The following is a 21609-nucleotide window of genomic DNA, read 5'->3' as shown; positions in this document are numbered from 1 at the left end:
AGGGAATGAAAACAAAAACATGTGGGTCATGTTAAAAAAACAAATGATGCGTGAAAAAAGATAGAAAACTACATACAAATGATATTTTACAAAACTTTATTGCGTTTTTTTTTTTGCTTTTCCTAATTAGCACACAATTAGTAGTTTATTAAATTTTTCGAAAAATACAACTTAAGGAGGAGTAATTAAAAATTTTGCTGCAAATTCTCTTATAAAATTTAAAAAGAAAATGTTACCACCTAGAAATGGAAAAAACTAATCATAACTTAAAAGTTTAAATTAAAGCCATAACACATTATCTATAGTAAAGGTTTGAGCTCTCCTTGCCTTTTTAACTTGGATTAACAATTGATTCATGAACAAATACATACTTAAATATTGCACAACAATAAAAAAAGGACTAAACAAAAATCTCAAAGTTTGAGATATTTGACGAAGTATTTCCAATAATACAAACAAAATTTAAAAAATATATATTTTTGGTTTAACAAAATACAACAAAATATTAAATAACAATTAACATGTTTCTTGAAACATAAATTATGAAAATTATCCAACCAAAATGATTCTATGGTTCTTAACAGTTTTTTTACTGGAACTTTTGCATTTGGAGCTTGCGTTTATAAAATGTAGACAGCTCTCGTATTCAAATTTTTAGCAACCCATGGATGAAACTTATGTCATGCCGATTATAACCTAACTCTCAAAAATTTAACAAGATGAAACGATTTAACAAAATACGTGCAACTACCTAAAATAACGGGAGTAAGTTTCTCCAAAAAAAACCCTTGTCACTCATTCCTTCTGCGAATCATATTCCTCTAGAACTTTAGCAACATCATCTCTCTCTGCTACATTCCTTACCACACCCACAAAGTCAGCTACTGTTAGCTGTACATGTGTAGCTGCCAAGTGACCGATTAGAGCTCTGGATGGCCCATCGCTGTGTTTCTCATACACTGAGGCAATCTCATAATGATTAATGCCGTAGTGAAAACAGACATCACGATAGTCACCAACGCCTGGCATGGCTGTGTCCAAACGCACACAGACTTTCTTTAAGTACTGGTAAGACTCACCCTCCACTAAGCTGCTAAGTAGCTTCGAATCTAAACCGACGAGAGACAAGCAAACAGAGAAAATATTATAACCACCACGGTAGCAGTATATCTCTAATAACTGGATTTATCTTTTTGGCTTTCCCCCCCTTAAAAAATCATCCTTTTAGATTTACTTCCAACCAAACCACTTCTCAATCTAACAGTTTCATTTTGAACTCGAGATTAAATAAATGACACTCTAACAAAAATAGAAAGGTTTATAGGAATTTCTCTCGTCCTCTGGGTTTTACTTTGTCCAAACTTTTAATTATTTCAAACTATTAGCTCCTACAAATCACAAAGATGAGAAAACTCTGACCTATAATTCAAAGAAATAGCTTAGGATAAGACTGCCTTATCCCTGATGGCTTCGATGGCTTGTGTTATATGATGGTATGGTGATAGTCAAGAGATATTCCAGTTATCCAAAACACAATTGAGGGTTAGTATAAATTGCGAACAAAACTGAACGTCAATCACACCTTTCGTTTTACTGGTTTGAGCGTCGTCCAAGTTTTCCAGAACACCCTAAGGCAATAAAGAAACAAAAACTTTGACTATTAAGTATTTGTAAATATAATTTCATTCAGATAGGACATCGAAGTGTGCCACTAGTGTGCAAGACAGATTTTTTTAACTCTTTTTCAGGCATGTCTTGGATTACTCTGAAAATTGGATTATTTAAGGTGCATATTGAAACTTACCTTGACTCAGTTTTAACATCAATTTATCTATCTTTGGTAATACTTTAATTATGCTTTGATTTCTGAAAAAATCTATGTATCAGAGCAATGTTCAATGCGTTTTGGACTTACGCGATGATTTGACGGATTTATGTAAGGTTCCTAAACTACAACATCAACCGGGAATGATCATTGTAAATAACAACCCAACCTTGCGACATATCCTTAATTTACCAGTAATAAAGTTTACCTTATAATGTCTATAAATTACGAGTAAAACAATAATTATTTTTTATTTACCTCCTCTGAACACAGCAAGGGTTCCTCCGAGTCTGTCAGAGCTTTTCCAAGCTTATTCGATGAGTCAGTTTCCCTTATGTTCCCGCATGAGTCGTCTATAAGAAAAATCGAAAAGGATTTAATCATTGCATCTAGTAATTAATATATACCAGCATAGCGCAAAGAAACCAACCCTGAAGGAGTTCTACCTCAGTCCATATCTCTTCAGAATGTTATAGATTTGATAAAGTGCAGGTCCATTGCGTAAAACCATCAGTAAGGGTATAGCAAAGCTTAGATATTGCATGGAAGTCAATAATCAAAAGCAGAAATCTTTGTTTTGGGTCCCTTTAAGGGTAGTTGGGTTGACACGATAAGGCAAATGATTCTTAAGCGATTCTGACACATTAAAAGTGTTTCTGCAATTTGGTACGTCTCAGTCACGATCCTCTTCTATAAATTCTGTTCTTGAGCTTAAGAAAGCTCAATATTTCAAAACTAAATATTATCAGTGCGAATTCAGAATAAAGCTTCGCATTCTTACCAGATTGTTCTTTATGGTTAGAAGTTAACTTTCCCTCCATCGCTGATGAACTGTGATGGTCTTCCTTCTCAACAGTAGTATTACACCAAATAAACATCTGCGTCAGTCTCCTCTTAAAAAAGGACGAACAAAGGCAAAAAGCCAAAACAACTATTATCACCACTGTAATAACGATTGCTGCCAAATAGTCCTGATCCTTAGCTTGAATGGAATGATTACTTTTTTGAGTGGTATAAGGACCATCATGTTTGGGGTCAACATGGCTGATGGTGGGTGTTAGTTGAGGTGTTGTTTGGTCACAGCGGTTGACACTGCTGTCAAATGAACAAATCATGTTTGAGCCGTCTCCCAACTTCTCTTTGCACTCATTTACCATCACATCTCTATCATCGCCACAGCATCTTGAGCAATTGAGACAGTCTCCCATGTCCACATCATAATACCTAACCAGTAAAATAATAAGGAATTCAACATCATCACTCGCATGCCGACTACATAAAGATCTTCAGATCTTCTTCAATATTCCCCAAAGTCTACTCCTATCTTAGCATTAAACTAAACACTTTGCTTAAACAAGATTATCAGCAAAAGCTGATAGATGTTCATTTCACAGTTATAACACTTAAAATAATCATTCTATGGAACAACCTATGTATAATTGTTTTAATATTTGTACCTTTCCTTGCTGGAGCATTTATTTGTGCACTTAATATCCCACTCTGGCAAGCAGCTTTGTTCCACAACCTGACCTTTGGAGCAGGATGCACAAGGAATGCATTTGGAAGAATCTTTATGTCTGGAAAATGAATCTCCTGCGATACATGGCACACAGACCACCATGGTTTTAAAAGGTAACAGTTTAGAACTGCCACACTCTATTGAGAGACCTTGCCCCGGCGGGCAAGTTCCACAATTTATACACTGGTGTGACCCATCTTCGTCTTCAACCCAGTGTTGGGTTGGTTCGCAAGGACTTTGCTGACCTGGCGTCGGCTAGAAAAATAAAAGAAATAAGAATAAAGTTTCACATTTATTGACTGAGAGTACATACATACATACTCACTGAGAGTATGAGGAAAGGAATTCCCGCATAATTCCATGTTATTGTTAAGGAAAGCCTTAGTCAAAATTTTAGCTATTGTTTCGTCATTATTTTCTTGATCAAATAACTGTAATAATAATAACACGAAGTGCAGGGGGTTAAATGGAAATTTCCTGTGTATGATTCTGCGAATGAATCAACATAGTTTCTTATATTAACGGTACGGCTTTGAAAGCTTCGAAAGCGGAAGAGCTTCATCCTTCAGAGTTAAATCAAAAATGGTCCACTTCACTGGTGATGTAGGCCACACTCAACTGTCATTTAACTGTCATCTACAAACTGCCCTAAAGCAAATATCCGGTTCTGTATGCCTGTTTTGCATAATGACACTTTTGCAGAACAGGTATCATTTTTCTTTATTTCAAGGTGCATGAGGCACCACGCAATTGAATCGAGAAGTGATCATATTTTCTGCCTGTTCTACCAGTTATCCTGACAATCTTCAAGCTGTGTAATATTCCAGTGAATCAATGCTTAATTACTCCGCGGCCAAAGGTATACTTATAACTACCGTAGGAGATAAAATATATCTAGAACCTTTGTCTCCCCCAACCCCCAAATGCAAATGTAGAGCAAGGAATTATTATTTGCTATGTCGTATAGATCGTTATCTTTTGAGCTTGGACAGTTGAAAGAGGCGTACATGAAGACATAACATCAGCTATTGGAACATTTCATTATGGCGGATCACGATCGGACGTACTCCCCTACTCTCAAAGCTTCTGAAGATGGTTTTGGAGAATAATAACAACCGAAAAGGGTTTTCAATTGTTTGAAAAGGTTATTTGGAATCGTAGCTGGAAATGGAAAACAAAGAATTGAGGTAAACCATCTTTTATGTGGCTTCGCAATACGTTATTTGACAAATGTAAACATATGGGAATCGATGCTTTTCATATCACAATTTTTACGTTAAGGATTTACTTTTCTTTTAATGAGAAGTATGTCCTTAGTCTTTTAAGAGAGCTTGGAACCCAACTGATTTAAATTATGGTAATTTTTTCAAGCAAAAGGGAGCGGAAGAAGCGGTGCCAGTAACGTGAACACTCGCCACCATTAACAACCTTGTTGTTATTCTTGATATGACCAATTTCCATCGGGTTTTGAGGTCATAATTTCCTCGTGAAACAAGGAAAAATTTTAAATTTTCCAAAAATTTGAAAAGTGACGGTGGTCTACGGAGTTATTTGTTTTTCCAAATTATTTTGACGTTTCTTTGGCCAGAATTTACCGAATAAATGTACTTCGAAATTGAAAAGCTTAATGAAGACAATTTTCTTTCCAAAGGAGTGATATCATTGTATTTTTTCCCTTCCAGAGTGAATGTTTTAGTAAGCTCTGTTTTTATACTAGCGGAGATATTGAAGATAAAACGAAGAATTGTTCTTTTCCTATCGATTTTCTGTTATAGCTTAGAATGATAAACTTTAGTGTATCTAGAAGTATAGTGGTTAGATTCCTGCCTTAATGACATGATTTTAAATTTGTTATGTAATATATTCGGGGATTGCTGACCAAAGAGCAGAGAAAATTTTGCCAGCCCACACATACAATAAATAATGTTCATGAAATTCTAGATACAAAGATAGTAATATATATATATATATATTATAAATACCACAAAGTCTAACCTTTGCAGAAACCACGGGAAGAAGATAGAAGACCACAACTATTATCCCAAATAACTGCCAAAGAAAATTATCAGGAATGATTGTAAATGTTTAAACATATCTGCTCAGGTGCATGTGCGTTATTGAATACTCTACCATTTTACCAAACTCAGACAATGAATATTAATTTTGTTTTGGTAATGACATGACGTTATTTAAATACGAACAAAGCTGATGCAATATTTATTTTCATGAACCATTTTAGGCACGATCGTTTTGATGAAACAAACCTACGGTTTTGATCACTTATCTCTGATAGGGAATGTCGCATTTTCCAAGCTGGTATTGTGTGAATTGCCGAGGAAAAATCATTTCGATTTCGTATCGAAATGTACCTAAAACAACTCAAACGACAGTTGTGATTTAAGCCTGTAATATATAAAACCGTCTTTGTCGGGTACCAAGGTCTTTTAAAAAATTATCTATGAACAGGGTGAAGTTTACCACAGACTCCCTCAAGATAAAAAAAATCAGTCACAACCATGTAGAATTCTTCTATTGTAGAAAACCGTTAGGGCTGAGGAACCCATTTTTGCGAATTGAAGTGATTACGCAGCACATTTTTTGTAACATTCGGCGACAAAATACACTTTTTATAAACCCAAGTTGACGAAATTAGGATATGGCACACGCAGAAAAACTGTTTGATGGTGTTTAACGACGGAAAATCAAATAATAGTCAAAACTTCTTGAGGAATTTTCTTACCTTTTTATACTGAGAGGGCAAATTATCTCTGCGTGTAGATCTCAGGGGTATTGCGTAGTAACTTTCTCTGCTACCCGCCTGTTTGGGAAAACAAGGAAGTCGCCGTTAGAATTAAAAATACTGCGTTTTCTGAGTTATTGCAGGCCAAATTTTCCGAAGGAATTAAAACTCATCTTTGCATAAGGAAAGACGCAACAAAATTCTCACCATTTTCTCTGAGTGCATCGTGGTTTTTCAAAGAGTTAGAAATCTTCACCGAAGTGACAGTTAGGAAGAAGTCATCAAGCGCAAAGCTTGTGAAAAATCCATGTCGCATACTTCTGTTGAATGATTCTTAACTTGCCTCACGAAGGTTCGAAGAAGTACAGAAAGAAATTTCTTTTTAGAAAAAATTTAAATGTCAAACCTAGCGTAATAAGAGCGAGATACGTGAATGAAACGAATTTTGGTATTTAAAGTTTGTTTACATTATAGTACGCTTACCTTGATTGGCTCTTCTATTTTGTTTATGTTTGGTCATCCAGTCAAAAAGTGTGTATTATTTTGATATCAAGGTCACCCAAGGGCACAAAGAAAGTCACATGAATCGCTTGTGATAGAGAAGGTATTTGGCGGGAAAATTCCCGGCTGTTGAGACTGATTATGTATTCTTCTGAGCCCGTTGAATGGCCGTGAATTCTCTTCGCCTTCTTCGAAAAGAACAGACATTCTTGAAGTTCGCGTCAAATTCTTCGAGGCGCTTTGTTATAAAGGAAAACGAAGTGATTAAACCACACACATGTTTACACACATTATTCAACAGCACGATCTTGGTGCACTACAAAAACTCTTTCCCGATACAGGGCCAGAGATCGAGCGAGATAAAAGAAGAGTAAAATCCCTCTTGCCTTGACAGGCGCTGATATTGACGGTAGCTGACGGTGATTTCGTGTTGAAAATGGTATCACGAATCTTGCCAAAAAATCCGTGTGAATCAAAGAACAGCACCAGATATTGTGAAGCTCCCGTAGTTTCTGAATTGTGTCGAATCGTTGTCTTCAAAAGAACTTTAATATGACTTTTTGTACTTTGGACCCAAAACACGGGACCGGGAAGAAGCCACGAGAAATATGATTCCTTGTATTGCACTGCGTAACCTGTAATGCGCAGAACAGTTCACTCAAGTAACCTCAAGAGCAAGATTACCAATATTTTGTATGGTTATTAATGCTTCCTGCAATTTTTGTGTTTGTGCCTCAAAACTAAAAACATGAGGGAATGTTTGTGGGGAATGAGGTATTGTTAGAGAATCACATGTATCCACGTAGGTAAATTACGTTAAGCATTCAGGAGTTAAATTTACTTTGGGCACTCTTGTTGTGTTTAGAGTTACATTTAGACCAAGGGACTCTGGGATACATCAGAGAATGGACTTTGAGACGAAGATATGGCGTTAAATATCATATCCCCCAACACTACATGTACGTATGTCCAAAAGTCCAAAATCTGTGAGCTCTGGTTTGAGATCACGCACTCAAAATTTATTTCGTTAGTTCCTTTTTATGACGTGTGGTTGCGTGTCCAAGAAATTATTTATAAGTTGTAATTTTTTTTATCCATAATTACCTTTCCTTTGTTATTCAAGTTGTCTTTTAAAGTTTTTTTGCCTCTTCCCTACGACGTAGGTGCCGATGTATAACTCAAACCGGTATATATTTAACGAGCGTGGCGTCTTACTTTTATCCAGCACACTACGAGCCAAGAGTTGTTTTTGGAACAGTTAGGAGAAGTTGGAATTTTTGTGGATTTCACATATTTGGTTTTAATCGTCAGAGATGTCCGAGCGTGTCGATTAGGAAACCCTGAGTTGGATAAATGTTGATACTGGAGTATTCAAAAAATTGATTTTAGGGAGAAGCAAAGTGCAATTGACAAGACAACGAATTGACAAGAAAATGAAAACAAGAACCATAAGATTTAAGACGAAACCTGATGATTTTTGAAAAATGTTAGGTTTCGATGAGAAACTGATCTGTGATCGCTTTTATGCGGGATATTTGATGAGCCGTACGGAAGACCGGGAGACTCGGTTTGTTTCCGGCAGACTCCCGGATAATATGGGAGAGTTAGCAAACGTGATATTGGCAGGGAAATAAAGATGGATTTGCCAAAGAATTGGCTTTTAAAGGAGGCCGGTTTTAATATTTTATAAAGTAATATTTCGTTCATTTTAAAACTGTTCATTTTCCAATTGTGCAACTGGCTTATTTTTTAGACAATTACTTTGTTTATGCTAGAGGCTTTAGAAATCTGTTAGTTTATTTGACAGTGATTTCAATCTGATACAGCAAATCGGCGCAAAAAGCCAAAAAGTTCGACAAGTCCGTTACAATGCGAGTAATTGAGAATGTCTCTCGATTCTTGTGCAGATCATTATCAACAGCTGTGTAAATGAGGCTCCAGAACTTCCACCGCATCAAAGCGCTGAATCTTCCTTGTTTGTAGAATATGCACAAATTCTGCCACAGTGAACTGTGGTGACTTCGTCACCAGTGCCTCCAACATAACAGTGCACGGACTTCCGTCAGGAGTCAACATTTCATTCCGGAAACGCTGAATTTGTTCCTCGGTGAAATCAAGGCACGTTGCAACATGCCTCCAATTGCCAACTCCTTTCAGGGGCTTATCAAGTTTCTCACAAAGAGCTTCAAGTACCTCCTTTGGAAGATCTTTAAGACAAGGTGATGGTTTGTCTGGGTTGATGATCAGTGGATCTTTAAGAGGGTACAAAGGCATCAATCAGCTGAGTCAAGGCAACTTATTGGGTGGTAAGTTACATTGCAAGTAACGATTTTGTCTTTGAAAAATGTAAAAAGCACAAATTACAAAAAAAATTGAGGTGCATTCTTAAGATCTAAAGTAGACACTGAAAAACTGAGCTTTCCCTCCAAATTTCTCACTTGTAACTAGTCACAGGTAACCCCCACTTTTGTCATCACCATCATCTATTTATTTATTTATTGGCCACTAAAGATATAATATTTATACAGGTTTAACAGTATGGTAGAGTAAGGAAACCTCCAAGAAACCACCAGGCTTATAGGTGAGGCCACCTCGTATGTCAATATGTTTGTAATTAAGTTGTGGATGTGGATGTGCGGCTGGCTAATTTGCACTCATTTCACTTAAAAAATTATCATTTTTCTTTTAAAAATAAAAAAGTCAAACCAATGATTGATATTTGGAGAGAATTCCAAATTTTAGAACCTTGGTAGAGTATTGTAAATTGTCTAAGATTAGGCTCAATTGGCTATTCTTGTTGTGGAAAGGAAGAGTTCTTTCTTGGTCCATGGCAGAATGACCATATGTACACTAACTGATACTGGTGTTTGATTTTGCTGAATTTGAGTTGTGATTCCATTAGAGTCTCTGTCTTTCAATTATTTCCTCATGCAGCTAGTTTCTCTCTTCCTCTAGGAAGACCAGTTTCTCAACAACATTAAAAACCACATGTACCTAATTAACCAATATTCAGACTAAGCCAATTTTGCTTTTTACATCTTTCTACAACAATTTTTTTCAAAAATAAATCTCTCTTGAACATGTTTTTACCTCTTGAGCATGGAAGCCTCTACTATAGAAGGTATAACCTAGTAATTATAATGGAAATTATGAAAAAAGGGAGCTTGATAAGACTGGTCTATATTGACAAGGATGTATGTGAAAATGAATATACCTATTATAAACCACTTCATACAGGTTTCCTTTGATTAGATGATAAATCACAACTGTAACAGAGCTACATTGTGGCTACTGAAGATAAAATGTATCCTCTGTAGTCCAGAGATACACTGTACTCAGTTTTAATAAAACAAAACTGCATTTCCAAATTTCATTTTTTTTACCAAGCAAAAGTGAAATAATTATCTCTGGGATCCTAAGGTAGCTAAATAGTGATTTTGAGTACCAATAACTCAATCCTGGAAATAAAATCAAAACAATTGTGTTCTTACCACACAAGTTTCTCCCAGTCACAAATTGATGACTGCCATTACCAAATCCTGGTTGGTGCTCCTGAAACTTCCTAGATGGATCCTGCCAAGGAGGAAACAAAAATGAAAATAGTGTAATTGAGCAATGTGTTCAGTCCATTATACATGTATCACATATCTCAGTCTTCTTTTTTTTTCATGACTATATCTTAAGCCTTTTAATATAAAGTCTAGGACATCAGACTTCAAGATTTTCAGAATTGCAAAACCAATTGCCACAAATGTTATTGCATACAACTGTATGATAAAAAATATCATGCTGGCTAATAAATCCATTCATCACAATCACATTTAATTAATTTTTAACCAAATTATTATTTAGTTGCATTAATTTAGATTGATGAAAAAAGCACTTACCTCTCTAATCGTGGCAACAGCACAAATCGATGTTGTGGTATCTTCTGCAGTTAGTTCAAACACACAAAGGAAGTCTCGGTTACGGCCATTGTCATGTTTAAACTTTACTGTTGTTCTGGGTATTGCTTGATAAGAATCCTTCAAATTTGTTTGTGTAATGAACTGTGTGATTAAAGCAAAGCCTACAAGTCAGATACCATATGAATATTACATCAGATTGATTAACAACCAAAAAGGACTTCTAATCTCTTTGTGAACTGACACAGTTCCCCAACCAAAATCAATAATTATTCAAATAACTGATAATGCAGAATAGTACTCACTAATGAACTAATGGGAGGCATGGTTCAAGATATCTTGATCCATTTCTTTGTGGTAAACTGGACAAATCAACGAAGTGAGCTCACCTTCTCATATAACCAGGTTTGTTTGACTCAATGCAGAGTGTAGTATCACTATTACTATTAATAATATCATCAATATCATTGTTTGGTATTTTCAGTGAATTTAATATCATTCCATTTGCCATTACTTTTGCTGAAAATAATTGAAAAAGTTTTCAAAATTATTATTTTCTAAACAATTTAAAAACCTTTTTTTAGACCCATTTTTTATTAGTACACTTTAGCCTGTGACAAGAGAAGTGAATCTAGGGGGATTGAATGTTTGAACATAGACAGCTTACATGCAACAAATTACAACTCACTAGTGCAGCTACATTTATGCTTTATTAATAACGTATTTGTTATGACAAGGGTTGATTAATACACTGCACTACTGAGAACTACCTCTGGTTTTATCTCTCCAACAATCCATCCTTCCATTGGTTCTTTGACTGAGATCTTTACTTTAGTATCAATCATAGTCTCGACATAAAAGGACTGAGGGGAACCAAGCAGGGTTCTACCGGTTGATTTCTCTTCTTGCATGATTTTCTGGAAGATTTCCAAAACAAATCATTTAATTAAAAGAAGTATATCTTTAACCCTATCTTAAGATTCAATGTCAGTGTGAATGCATGTTTCCTTGGAATGTTTCTACATCTCACTTTGATACCTATTGCAATTTAAAAAAAGATTTTTATCAAGCTGTTTTTGTTTGCCACTTCCTGATGAAAGAGCGTTTATCGTTGGTTTCTGAAAATTAATATACTTGTGTACCCAGTGGAGGCTAGTCAGAGCCACTCATTGAGGGTTAGAGGAGGAAAGCCAAGGGAATTCTAACGTTCTCAGTTTATAAAAACTATTGTTATCTAGATACCTCAAATGATGACTCACTGTCATCAAAGATATATAAGTATGCTGTGTAGTCCACACCAACTGTGCCCACTCCACCAAAAACAGCGCCTTGAAAGCGCTTCTTTGTTGGTTTGCCGTTATCAAGTGACGTACCGATGATAACATAGGAGGTAAGATTATCAACCTGAAAGCTGACTTCATTATTGTGGACTTGGAATTTGTTTTCCCCCTTCCATACAATTGAGCCTTTGTGTGGTACAGAGCTTTTCGGCTTGATGTTCCAGCCATGGCTTAAATACACCAAAGCACTATGAGGTATTCTGACTTGCACTGGTTTGGATAGTTGCTTCCCATAAGGCTGAAATTTTATCACAGGGCTAAGCTGTACTTCACCAGGCTGAAGAGGTATAGAATTTTCATCCCAACATATCTTTAGTTGTATTCCTCGGCAATCACTGGAGAAACAATTTGCATCATTGAATTGGATCAAGATACCTGATTTATCAAAATGTAATATCTGTTGTGATCCATGTGGTGTTGGATCTTCCAGTGTTATCAATTCACTCCGTGGTGCTAAAGAAAGGAAGAGGATAGGTTTTAAATTTGGTAGTAGTTATCATGGTGTTCTTATGATTGTATACAATCTTGCATTTCCTTTTTTTGGTGGGAGAATTATTAAAAAAAAATGATTCTTAAGTTCATAGTACCCAGGGGTTAATCTTGAAGTCTTCAGCTTTCTGTTTTTGCGATGAAAGGCCCTTGGTGGATCTTTTTTTAATCCTTTTTCATCGCTGTTTATCAATTGGCCATTTCAATTCAAATCGACATCACTGAATCCCAATATGAGGTAATGATTAAAACTTTACCTTCGTCTGCAGATGGCAGCAACGCAGTACATGAGTCCGTTCTTTGACGCCTATTTTTTCTGCGGTATTTGATGCACTTTATAATCACCAGTGTTAAGATTACAACAAATAGTAGTGCTGTCGTCACAGTCAAAACTATTGTAATGATAGAGGATTTCTTTGGAGAAGTTTTCTTAGAGCTGTTTTGTTCCTGACACACAGTTATGGATCGCTCTGTATAGCCGCACTGTTTGTTTTTTGCTATATTTCGACATTCAGGAATGCGCACATCGTATTTATCATTACAGCAGGCAGAACATGGTTTACATCCTGTGTCTTTACTGCCATAGAATCCTTTGTCACATTTACCACAAATCCTATCATGTGTCAGATTGCAGGGTGTCAGTTCTCTCTGTCCAACTGCACAAATGGAGCATTTCTTACAAGTTTGCTTAGTTGGCTTGTCAGAAAACGTGTTGCCACGAGAGCACTTAATACATTTTATATCATCAATGCTTTTTATTATGATTCCATTTCCACATGGTGGAAAGGGTGATGTTCCCGCCGGGCAGATTTTACAATCCACACAGTATGCACTGTCTTTTTCTTGGGTTACAACAAGGGATTGATCTTCTCTACATTTTGGTAATTGACAGCCAATCGCATTGGCATCGCATTGTCTGTAAAATGGCATGTCCTTGCAACCTTCTTTCACACTATTTTTTATGTTACAATTGGGAAGATATGAAAAGCAGAAGGAACAGGGCTTACAATCTCCAGTGAGTTCTTCAAAGTAAAACCCTTTGCCACAGCCATGTTCACACTGTGAATTATTCGTCAAGGAACAGTTCCTCTTGATGCTTTCATGGTCAGAGCAGATTCCACATGACAGGCATGAACTGCTATCATTATTAGGAGAGTAAGATTTTCCAGGTTCACATGGCTCACAATAAACTTTTTCACCATAACTAACAAAACTGCCACATTGTGGTGTTAGACCCATTCCAGGAGGACAAGATAGACATTTTTGACAAGAAACGTGTTTGAACACATCTTCGACTTCAAATTCGTCATAGTTACAGACGGTATGAACCTGATAAAAAGCAAATTGATGTTTATTATCATGTATTATAAGACCCTCTATAATTTAATTTAGAAGCTGTTAAGGAAAGACTGGTGCCTAAACCTCAGTGTGAGGAACATCGAAATCTTTCTAAGCTCGCCAATCAGGTGGAGATGTCAGGATATCTGTAGACCTGTCTTTGTTGATAAGCCGTTAGGAGCAAAGCTGCTCTATTCTTTATCCTGCTTTCAACGGTCTACTTCTGTGCCGTTTAGTCTGGTAAATAATCACGTAGCTGTGTCTTTTATCACTGGCATTGCTTTCTAGGAAATGATCCAATGTAGTTTGTAAAGGTCATTGTAATGCAATGGGGTTATCTCTGAGAATTTCGTGGAATTTGACCGAGACGGGCGGCAACTGTCACTTCGTAAATATATTCATTTAAATTTTTTGAAAATTCCTAAAGAATAACGGTTTACTCACATTTTTAATGGAGAGAAATTGGAATGAACACATTAAATAGAGGCTCAGAATGTACATTCTTTGGTCTCTCAGATCTGCAAAGGTAAAATTTAAAGAAAACGCCACTAATTGAGCTGAAGGGTCGGCTTACTTAATCCCGTGTTTAACCAGGCCTAAATTGGGTAAAGTAAACAAACGTCATTGATCGAAAGTGCTAGGCGAAGCACATTCTTAAGGTAAATAATAACGCTCAGAAAATTAGGAAAGATTTATCCATTTTGCTTACTCAGCTAAACATTACAATTGTCCTTTAGTTTTGATTGCCTTTGTGCCTTGCGAATAACCTACAACATTCAAATGATTTTGACGGGAATCAATAACTTAAAATTGTGTGACGTGATCGAAATCCAAAAGAAGATCGCATTTAAAATACATGCTGAAACAGCGTGACACATGCAAAGCAAGAATACTGAATTCCAGGTACTTACGCCTTTTTCATGACAACGTTATGAGGGAAAGTTAGGTGAGCGGTCTTGTCAGCAACGGTGAACTCGACTACAATGCCAACACCCCGACTCGTCGAATCTTTTCACTTCGTAGGAGTGCGGGGATTCCCCTTCCAATTAAACTTCAAACTTAGCTACCCACAACCAATCATATGATCCCGTTCATAATAAATTATTAACACTCTAAACGCTGAATGGCTGGAAAAGACTCTGTTCGACGGAAACGAAAGTGCTTACAGAGCACGTTGTGAAAATATAAAATAACTTATCGCCGCATAGGGGCATATCTCGGTGGTTTGCTGTACCTTCGGTATCCCTAAAGCAGAGCAATGGATAGCAGGTACAATCCTTTGACTAGAAACGCTGCCGACGATTACGGGATACAGACAATGGGGGAAAGAACCTCGACTCTAACTTCATGTCCCTCTCCGATGGCACTCGCTCCGTCGCCGGTTACGGTAGCCAACCATCATTGCAGACACTTCAGTAACTGCCATCACACACAAGTTCGGAAAAGCACTGATGGCAGGGAAGAAGATTTACTTCTTGAGTCAGAGTTCGTGGAAGACTCTAGGAGACCTCTGGGAGAAACAGAAGCCCATGATCAGATCGAAGAAATCTTAGAATCTGCACATTCGTCCGAACAACACACTCGAAATGCATCCTTACAGAGCAGACCTACTCCCCAACAGGAGTGTTGTAGCATACACGCGGAACAAAACGGCGTATTGGTGTCTTCAACTCGACGCTCAGAGAGTAAGGATACGCAACGATTTTGTAGTAGGGGAAAATCTAATATAATTGTCTATGTATCACCAACGATTTAATTTTTTTTATTAAGACCATTATTCCATCGATTCCCTCGATTCCATCGATTCTGTCTGTAAATGAAATTGAATATTTTTTTTCGCTAAGTCCAACTAAATGGCTACATTTTAATCTGAATTGTGCTTAGCCTACGGAATATCGCATCAGAAATCACACAAGCAGTTGGAGGGGACATTATACCCTTCAGGCCGTGTAGTTCCTAGTTCAAATCCGAATAGTCTTCAAAGGTTTATGGATCGAGAAAACAGAAGAGCATTCATGTGGGTGTGTAGAAGGAGTGAAGTAGGTATAATGCCAATCAGTTGGGCATTGGAGTCCGAACCAATAGCCATTATGTTTTTCTGAGAGACAATTGGCACTAAAGTCCAAAGTTCGGATTATGTTTGGTAGTAGGAGTCATGTGGGCAGGTCATACACCTAATAAACTTAATTTGTATTAATAAACATGCAATAGTATTAATTTGTTAAGGAAAATTTAATTTTGTCAATTACCAGGAGATCCAGGATCAAGCAATGTGTTCCGAATACTTTGTATGATTTTTCTGTGTAAAAGAGGAATCATTGCACGAGATGATTTAATCCATGCTCTCTACATAATCCCACTTAAGGACTTCCAGGAGGTATGCATATATGTATGTGCTCTTTTAATTTATCTGCAGTTAAATTGAGCCATGTGAACTTTGAAATTTAAGGCTGTGCAAACATTTGTCGCAAGGTTCTTTCTTAAGTAGATTATTTCGAACTTGTTTCTCCTGGAGATTAGCTTTTCAAAACATATTTTTATGATCAATTGCAGAAGTTCCCAAAAATCAAGCAATACGAGGGTGTTGTGTGCCATGGCACAGAGTTCCCAATGATGGAAGAAACAAAAATGTTACCAGCTCTTTTCCATCGCATTATGATTGATGAAATTTGTCAGGTTAACTTTGAAATGGTCACTGGTGAAATGTTCTCAATTGTCTCCCCACCTACAGTAAGTTACTTTGGATAAATGACTTCAGTAATTAGATCAGTTATTTTCTATTCATACAATCTAGCACATTAATATAATCAAAGTCCTGAGCACTTACCATCTGGTGAAAACATGTTGACTAAACCTAGCCCTACTACACTGTAGCGTAATTTAGTATTGTCAGCGGAGTTGATAGCGTAATTTCGCCACCGTAAAGAGTTTCGAATTTTACGTTTCGAGCGTCAGCTTTTAAACTCTTTACGGTGGCCAATTTTTACATTATCGATTCAGTTCATAATACTAAATTACTCTGGTATACCCTCCCACTGACGCAGCACCACTGTTACTTTAGAAACTTCTCTCCTCTAATGTACTGTAATTTGTCTTTTAAGTTTATATTTCTTCCTTGAGTATTTCATGTCTTTCTTTTCCTGTCAGTAATATTTACCTATTAGCAAGTTTTTGAAAAAGAGATGTAGAGTTTTGACACTCTGACAAAGTTGTAGTTTTATATATTCTTGTCAAGCACTTCTCTGACTTAGTCACCTTCGTAAACATTCTGTCCTGCAGATAGTTGCAAATGTCTCTGAAATCCTTTCAAGGAGTAAAGATCGGGTTGGGTGTGGATTTTCAGCAACAGTCCTAACAAGATGCACAGGTGAAAAGGACAAGCTCTTTGAGGACAACATCCGCATAAACATCCAATCTGGTGACACAAATTTACATTTTACTGTGCCCATAGCGGTAAGCTATTGTTATAAATGTGCATTGTCTTAAAAAATTCCTCGTGTAGTATAAAATTTTTCATGGACATCCATTTGTGTGTTTCCCGAGGCAGGACATATTACCGCTCACAGACAATCATGTGTGAGTTAGTTGCAGAGAGTCATGTTTGTTTCCTACTTAGACGGTTTCAAACTGAGAGGTCGATTAGTAACAATATCATTACAATGATATTATAATCATACTTATCATATAAGTACTGTAATGTAAGCATTATTGTTATCAGCATCTTTTTCGAAATTTTCATGCAACAAGTCATGCTAGGTATTGGGTACTTGTCCTGCAAATTTACTATTTTTAGTCTTACGGAGTTTTTTTTTCTTTCGTTTCCTTGAAGATACCTTTTTAGTTTTATACACCCACATATCATGGTTTTAGATTCAATTTCGTTTATTTTATCTTTTTAAAACCAAAAAGTTCTAACAAGTAAAGTTTCATGTGTCCTCAAGATGTCTTCTATTGATAACCTAGCAAAGACTGAAATAATAGTTATTACATTTTTGCATCATTATTTGGTTCAATAAATTAAACTCAACTCGTCTTAAAGTAATTTCCAAAATGTTATAATGCTCAAAGTCTTCATAAAAAATATTACATATTTTACCAAATTCTATCTTGTTTTGATTTAGTACTACGAAGCAAATATATCACCCTGGCTGTACAATCCACAAGCAGGTAATTAGAGATTACATGTAGATTGTGAAGCAAGCTTGACTGAAGCATTCCATTTACAATTTTTGAAAAATCTTGAAGTAGAACTTGTGTTACTAGAAATATCAGGACAAGATGATTTGCTTTGAGTTTGAACACAATAGCCATCATGTGAGAAACTACCATGAAATCCCCATGCCACCCAGGACCCTAGACATAACCCTTACAACACTGAAAATATGTATCAGTCTATGACACTTTGATAATCACTATTTCATTTACAGTTCTCAAACAAATGTGTGTTACTTAAGCAGTAAATATTGTTAATTATTAGTGAATAAGTTATGCTGTAAGGTAGTGAGGAAAAATATTTAGTTTATTAGGTAAGCATAAAGATACGTACCTTACTTCACGTCAGTATGTGTTATTGACAGTAAATAAAGACACTAGTATCGCGATTGCAAGTAGGTCGGGTTGTCTTCATTGACAGGTAATTTATAAACTGTTTCTTAAGACTATTCTAATTGCCTAACTTTTATATTTTCAGTCACTGTCATGCCCGACGAAGACAGGAGAGTGCTGCGTTCTTGCCATGTTTCTCTTCTTGAGAATATTGGTGACCCAATCAGTGTGTGTGATCACCTATACCAACACAAAATCTTCGATGAAGAGGACATGCAAGAGGTAGAGAGTATGAAAGTGAAAAGGTACCGCAACGCCTTTTTGTTACGGACAATCCAGACGAGGGGCAACATCCTTGACCTTATCATAGACATAATGAGAAGCCAGCGAAAAAACCAAGAGGCGGCCGCCATTTTACTGAACCAAAGACACCTTGCAGCTGGTCACAACAATGATGACAAATGAAGGTCGACTCTACCTGCTTATAACTAATTTTACTTTTAATTAGATTAGCTCTGCCCTGTAAATAATATTTACCGAGCTTTAAGTTAAAAAATATATTATTTGTGCGAAAAAATCAGTAAACAAAATTTGTTCGAGGGAGAATAAGGTAGTCCGCTTTTACTGGCTCGGTTGTTCCAGCTGCTTAGGAATGCAGTTCTGTGGATAATCTTTTATTTTCAATTCTTTGAGTTTGTATTTGTTTACAGTATATCTAGCTAATTGGTGCACAAGAATCCGATTTCAGAGACATACAGGACCGATGGGTACTGTTCGTTCCTATTATTCTAGTTACAATATAAAAATGGAGAATTTTTTATTTCTAATGTGTCATACTGGTGTTGTATGAAGATTGGTAAATTTGGAACCTTAGGCAATGTGCCCCAAGATATGATTATTTTTAATTCTCTCGTCTAGCTACCATACATTTCCTTGTAAGCCAGTTACGAGAATTTATGGCTAGATCAAGATAACTTCTTCCTGAGAAGTTTGACTATTACCATAACCTGTTTGCTGGATAATGACGTATGGATATCATGGGGAGAAGTTACAGGTTAATCACCTGCCTTTGGCATTAGAAGGTATATGGCAGGTAGATATGGATAAGGTTCTCATATGTTATGTGATGTTTTGACATCAAAGCAATTTTATATATCATAGCGAAACATAACTCTCAGTCTGTAAATGCTTAGGTAGAGTTTTTTGGGGGAGACTGTAGCCTCGGGTAACAGATAGTGGTCGAAGGTCAAACTTACATGTCTATTTCGTGTCCTCGTAGAGCCTGTTGTATATATTTTCATAAAATTCTAAACTTGACGTCAAGTATGTTCGACATTCTCGTTTTGATCCAAATTCAAGCTGGAAAAGTGTTCTTCTGTTGTTATAGAGTTACTGTCTGTTTTTTTAGCAACTGTCTCCGCTAGCAAATATCCAAACATCCAAAATAAAGATTATTCGTTATTAACAGTTGCAATGATGACCGAGCGCCCTTATCCACTTGCCGATTAGGCATGCAGGCATGCAAGGTTACGTGGACCAGCGTAAGTTGTATAGAGTTATTTTGATGCATTTGACAGTCACATGCCAAAGAATTAAATATTGTACATTTTTGAGAAATGCTGTTTCTTATCTAAAGCTGTTAGATTGTAATGAATTCATCAGCTGAAGCTGAATAAAATACAGTTTAGTTTTGATAGCTAATTATCTGAATCGTAAATTCATTTCAGTATTAACATGATTTTTTTGTTGCTACTAAATGCTTTAGTGAATAAAAGTGTTGGTAATTCCCTGATAATTATGAATTTTTACTTGTATCAAGCGCAAACCTTATGAAGTGGTATGATATACCTTGGCTGCAATGATAAGTGCAAGCCACAGCCATCTCAATCTTTTTCAAGGCAAGGTTAAGTATTCAATGCAAAATGGAGGCTGATTTATAATGAATATTTTTTTATTGAACACAAAGCAAGGGAGAGGTATAGTGGCATAATGGACTTGGTGTGCTGGACTCCTCATCGAGAAGTATACACTGACTCCGCACTCTACCCTTCTGTAAATAAATCCTTTTCTTGATATAATTGTTTTCCCCGCCCTTGCATACATTTTTGGTTGAGATATAAATACTATTAAACTAGATAAAAAATGTACGTTCATGTTTGTTAAAATAGAATGGTTTATTCATCATTACCAAAAAATGAAAGTATTTTGAAATGTGCCATCGGATTATTTTGTGAAAAACATTTCTGTTTTGCCGTGAAGTTCCTGATATTTAAGTATCATAAACAGCAGACGTTGATCGATGCTTAAAACGTTGTCTACTGAACTAAAAATTTCCTATAATATTATATTCTAGTCCTCAATCAGTTATGATTTGGCCGCTCACTGTGCATCTCAAAAAAACGTTTCCTAAATATTCATATTTCCAGTATTGTGATATGTTAATCATCTTCGTCGGGAAGGTTTTGAGAATGAACTAAGAAAAGAATGAAAAAAGTTATGGTTAAACTATAACACTATGAATCAACTTCACGTTAATCTCATTTTAATACTTACCTCCTACTTTTCCACTTCATCATGTTCAAATGATCTTATTAAAGGATCTTCTAAAAATCTCTACAGGAGAAAATATATAGAAATAGCGTTTGCGGGGCTGGACTCGGATACGTTTGTCAGAACGCAAGAGGAAAGAAAGTTAAAATATAGGCTGGATATTTCTTTACCTTTTTCAGTGATGTGGATGCATAAATCCTTGTTTTCACCAGATGGTTCATGATTTAAAACCAATTCCACAAAAACACTGGTGCTTAGTGACTTCCTGCAAGGTTGGAATACCAGATCACACCGAGGAATGACGTTGAAGGAGTTCCTCAGTGATTCAAAGCTGAATTTCTAGAGTTATAATAAAAGAAATGATTTATAATTAAATTCTTGTCAGAAGTTTACATAAAATTCTTGGTACGCTTATGGCATATTTAAGGAATGAACGAAAAGAATAATAATAATAAACAAAGAGCAAATTTCTTCGATGAGCTGCGAGGGGAGGCTATTCGAGAAGAGGCACAAAGATACCAAAGAATGACCCGGATAGTAATTCCCGCACACTATCTTCTCATTAGAAACCGAGATTCGAAACAAAGGAACTGAACCTACACCAGTAGGAATGAAGACCTATAACCAACACAGACGTTAGATTGGTTTGTACGCCCGGTGTTTGTCCAGGAAAGCAAGAGAAAATGTTTTTGGCAATACCAGTGGGGGAGGCATTATTCAGCTGCCAGCCCGCCAGATCTTTTTACCGATATGTTAAGACCCTGTTTACCAGGTAACAGAAAAGCGTGACAGATTCGATCGAGTAAAATGAGGTTTCCTCTCAATGTTCTCGGCTCCATTCGCATCATCCTCATTAC

At 36.3% G+C, this 21609-nt stretch overlaps 3 protein-coding genes and 2 long non-coding RNA genes across 5 annotated transcripts; 2 read left to right on the top strand and 3 right to left on the bottom strand.

Moving 5' to 3' along the window:
• Positions 1–104: 104 nt before the first annotated feature.
• LOC131769365 (uncharacterized) lies at positions 105–6518 on the bottom strand. The gene is made up of 8 exons (XM_059085088.2): positions 6292–6518; positions 6085–6162; positions 5340–5393; positions 3283–3599; positions 2607–3049; positions 2084–2178; positions 1583–1628; positions 105–1109 (listed from the first exon to the last, which is right to left on the bottom strand). The coding sequence occupies exons 1-8, from the start codon at positions 6307–6309 to the stop codon at positions 796–798; spliced, it is 1365 nt and encodes a 454-aa protein (XP_058941071.2). The 5' UTR covers positions 6310–6518; the 3' UTR covers positions 105–795.
• Positions 4205–8838, top strand: LOC136278166 (uncharacterized). Its single transcript, XR_010716226.1, has 2 exons — positions 4205–4531; positions 8493–8838. It is a non-coding gene; the product is annotated as an uncharacterized lncRNA (long non-coding RNA).
• Positions 8365–14665, bottom strand: LOC131784392 (uncharacterized). The gene is made up of 8 exons (XM_059101200.2): positions 14569–14665; positions 14102–14175; positions 12577–13648; positions 11733–12283; positions 11261–11407; positions 10473–10634; positions 10077–10158; positions 8365–8837 (listed from the first exon to the last, which is right to left on the bottom strand). Exons 2-8 carry the CDS (start codon positions 14156–14158, stop codon positions 8500–8502), a joined length of 2409 nt encoding a protein of 802 aa, XP_058957183.2. The 5' UTR covers positions 14159–14175; positions 14569–14665; the 3' UTR covers positions 8365–8499.
• LOC131784394 (uncharacterized) lies at positions 13644–20020 on the top strand. The gene is made up of 6 exons (XM_059101205.2): positions 13644–15342; positions 15910–16034; positions 16211–16387; positions 16937–17110; positions 17779–17824; positions 18348–20020. Exons 1-6 carry the CDS (start codon positions 14916–14918, stop codon positions 18665–18667), a joined length of 1269 nt encoding a protein of 422 aa, XP_058957188.2. The 5' UTR covers positions 13644–14915; the 3' UTR covers positions 18668–20020.
• Positions 20021–20165: 145 nt separating this feature from the next.
• Positions 20166–21147, bottom strand: LOC136278167 (uncharacterized). The gene is made up of 3 exons (XR_010716227.1): positions 20923–21147; positions 20756–20815; positions 20166–20675 (listed from the first exon to the last, which is right to left on the bottom strand). It is a non-coding gene; the product is annotated as an uncharacterized lncRNA (long non-coding RNA).
• Between the last annotated feature and the right edge of the window lie 462 nt (positions 21148–21609).

The sequence above is a fragment of the Pocillopora verrucosa genome, chromosome 14 (assembly GCF_036669915.1).
Source record: "Pocillopora verrucosa isolate sample1 chromosome 14, ASM3666991v2, whole genome shotgun sequence".
Lineage (NCBI taxonomy): Eukaryota > Metazoa > Cnidaria > Anthozoa > Scleractinia > Pocilloporidae > Pocillopora > Pocillopora verrucosa.
Note: the sequence above shows the minus strand (reverse complement) of the source record. Positions and strands in the feature narration are given on the sequence as shown.

What these genes read in the sequence shown, in the direction of transcription:
- LOC131769365 (XM_059085088.2), bottom strand. An exon ending in TGCCCTCTCAGTATAAAAAG is followed by an intron (nt 5,394 to 6,084) that starts GTAAGAAAATTC and finishes TTTCTTTGGCAG; the next exon opens with TTATTTGGGATAATAGTTGT. An exon ending in AAATGCTCCAGCAAGGAAAG is followed by an intron (nt 3,050 to 3,282) that starts GTACAAATATTA and finishes TTTACTGGTTAG; the next exon opens with GTATTATGATGTGGACATGG.
- LOC131784392 (XM_059101200.2), bottom strand. Translation starts at nt 14,158, where the DNA reads ATGTACATTCTGAGCCTCTATTTAATGTGTTCATTCCAATTTCTCTCC. An exon ending in TTGGAGAGATAAAACCAGAG is followed by an intron (nt 10,635 to 11,260) that starts GTAGTTCTCAGT and finishes TTAATCACACAG; the next exon opens with TTCATTACACAAACAAATTT. An exon ending in GACTGGGAGAAACTTGTGTG is followed by an intron (nt 8,838 to 10,076) that starts GTAAGAACACAA and finishes ACCCTCTTAAAG; the next exon opens with ATCCACTGATCATCAACCCA.
- LOC131784394 (XM_059101205.2), top strand. Translation starts at nt 14,916, where the DNA reads ATGGATAGCAGGTACAATCCTTTGACTAGAAACGCTGCCGACGATTAC. An exon ending in TTCAACTCGACGCTCAGAGA is followed by an intron (nt 15,343 to 15,909) that starts GTAAGGATACGC and finishes GTCAATTACCAG; the next exon opens with GAGATCCAGGATCAAGCAAT. An exon ending in ATTTTACTGTGCCCATAGCG is followed by an intron (nt 17,111 to 17,778) that starts GTAAGCTATTGT and finishes GTTTTGATTTAG; the next exon opens with TACTACGAAGCAAATATATC.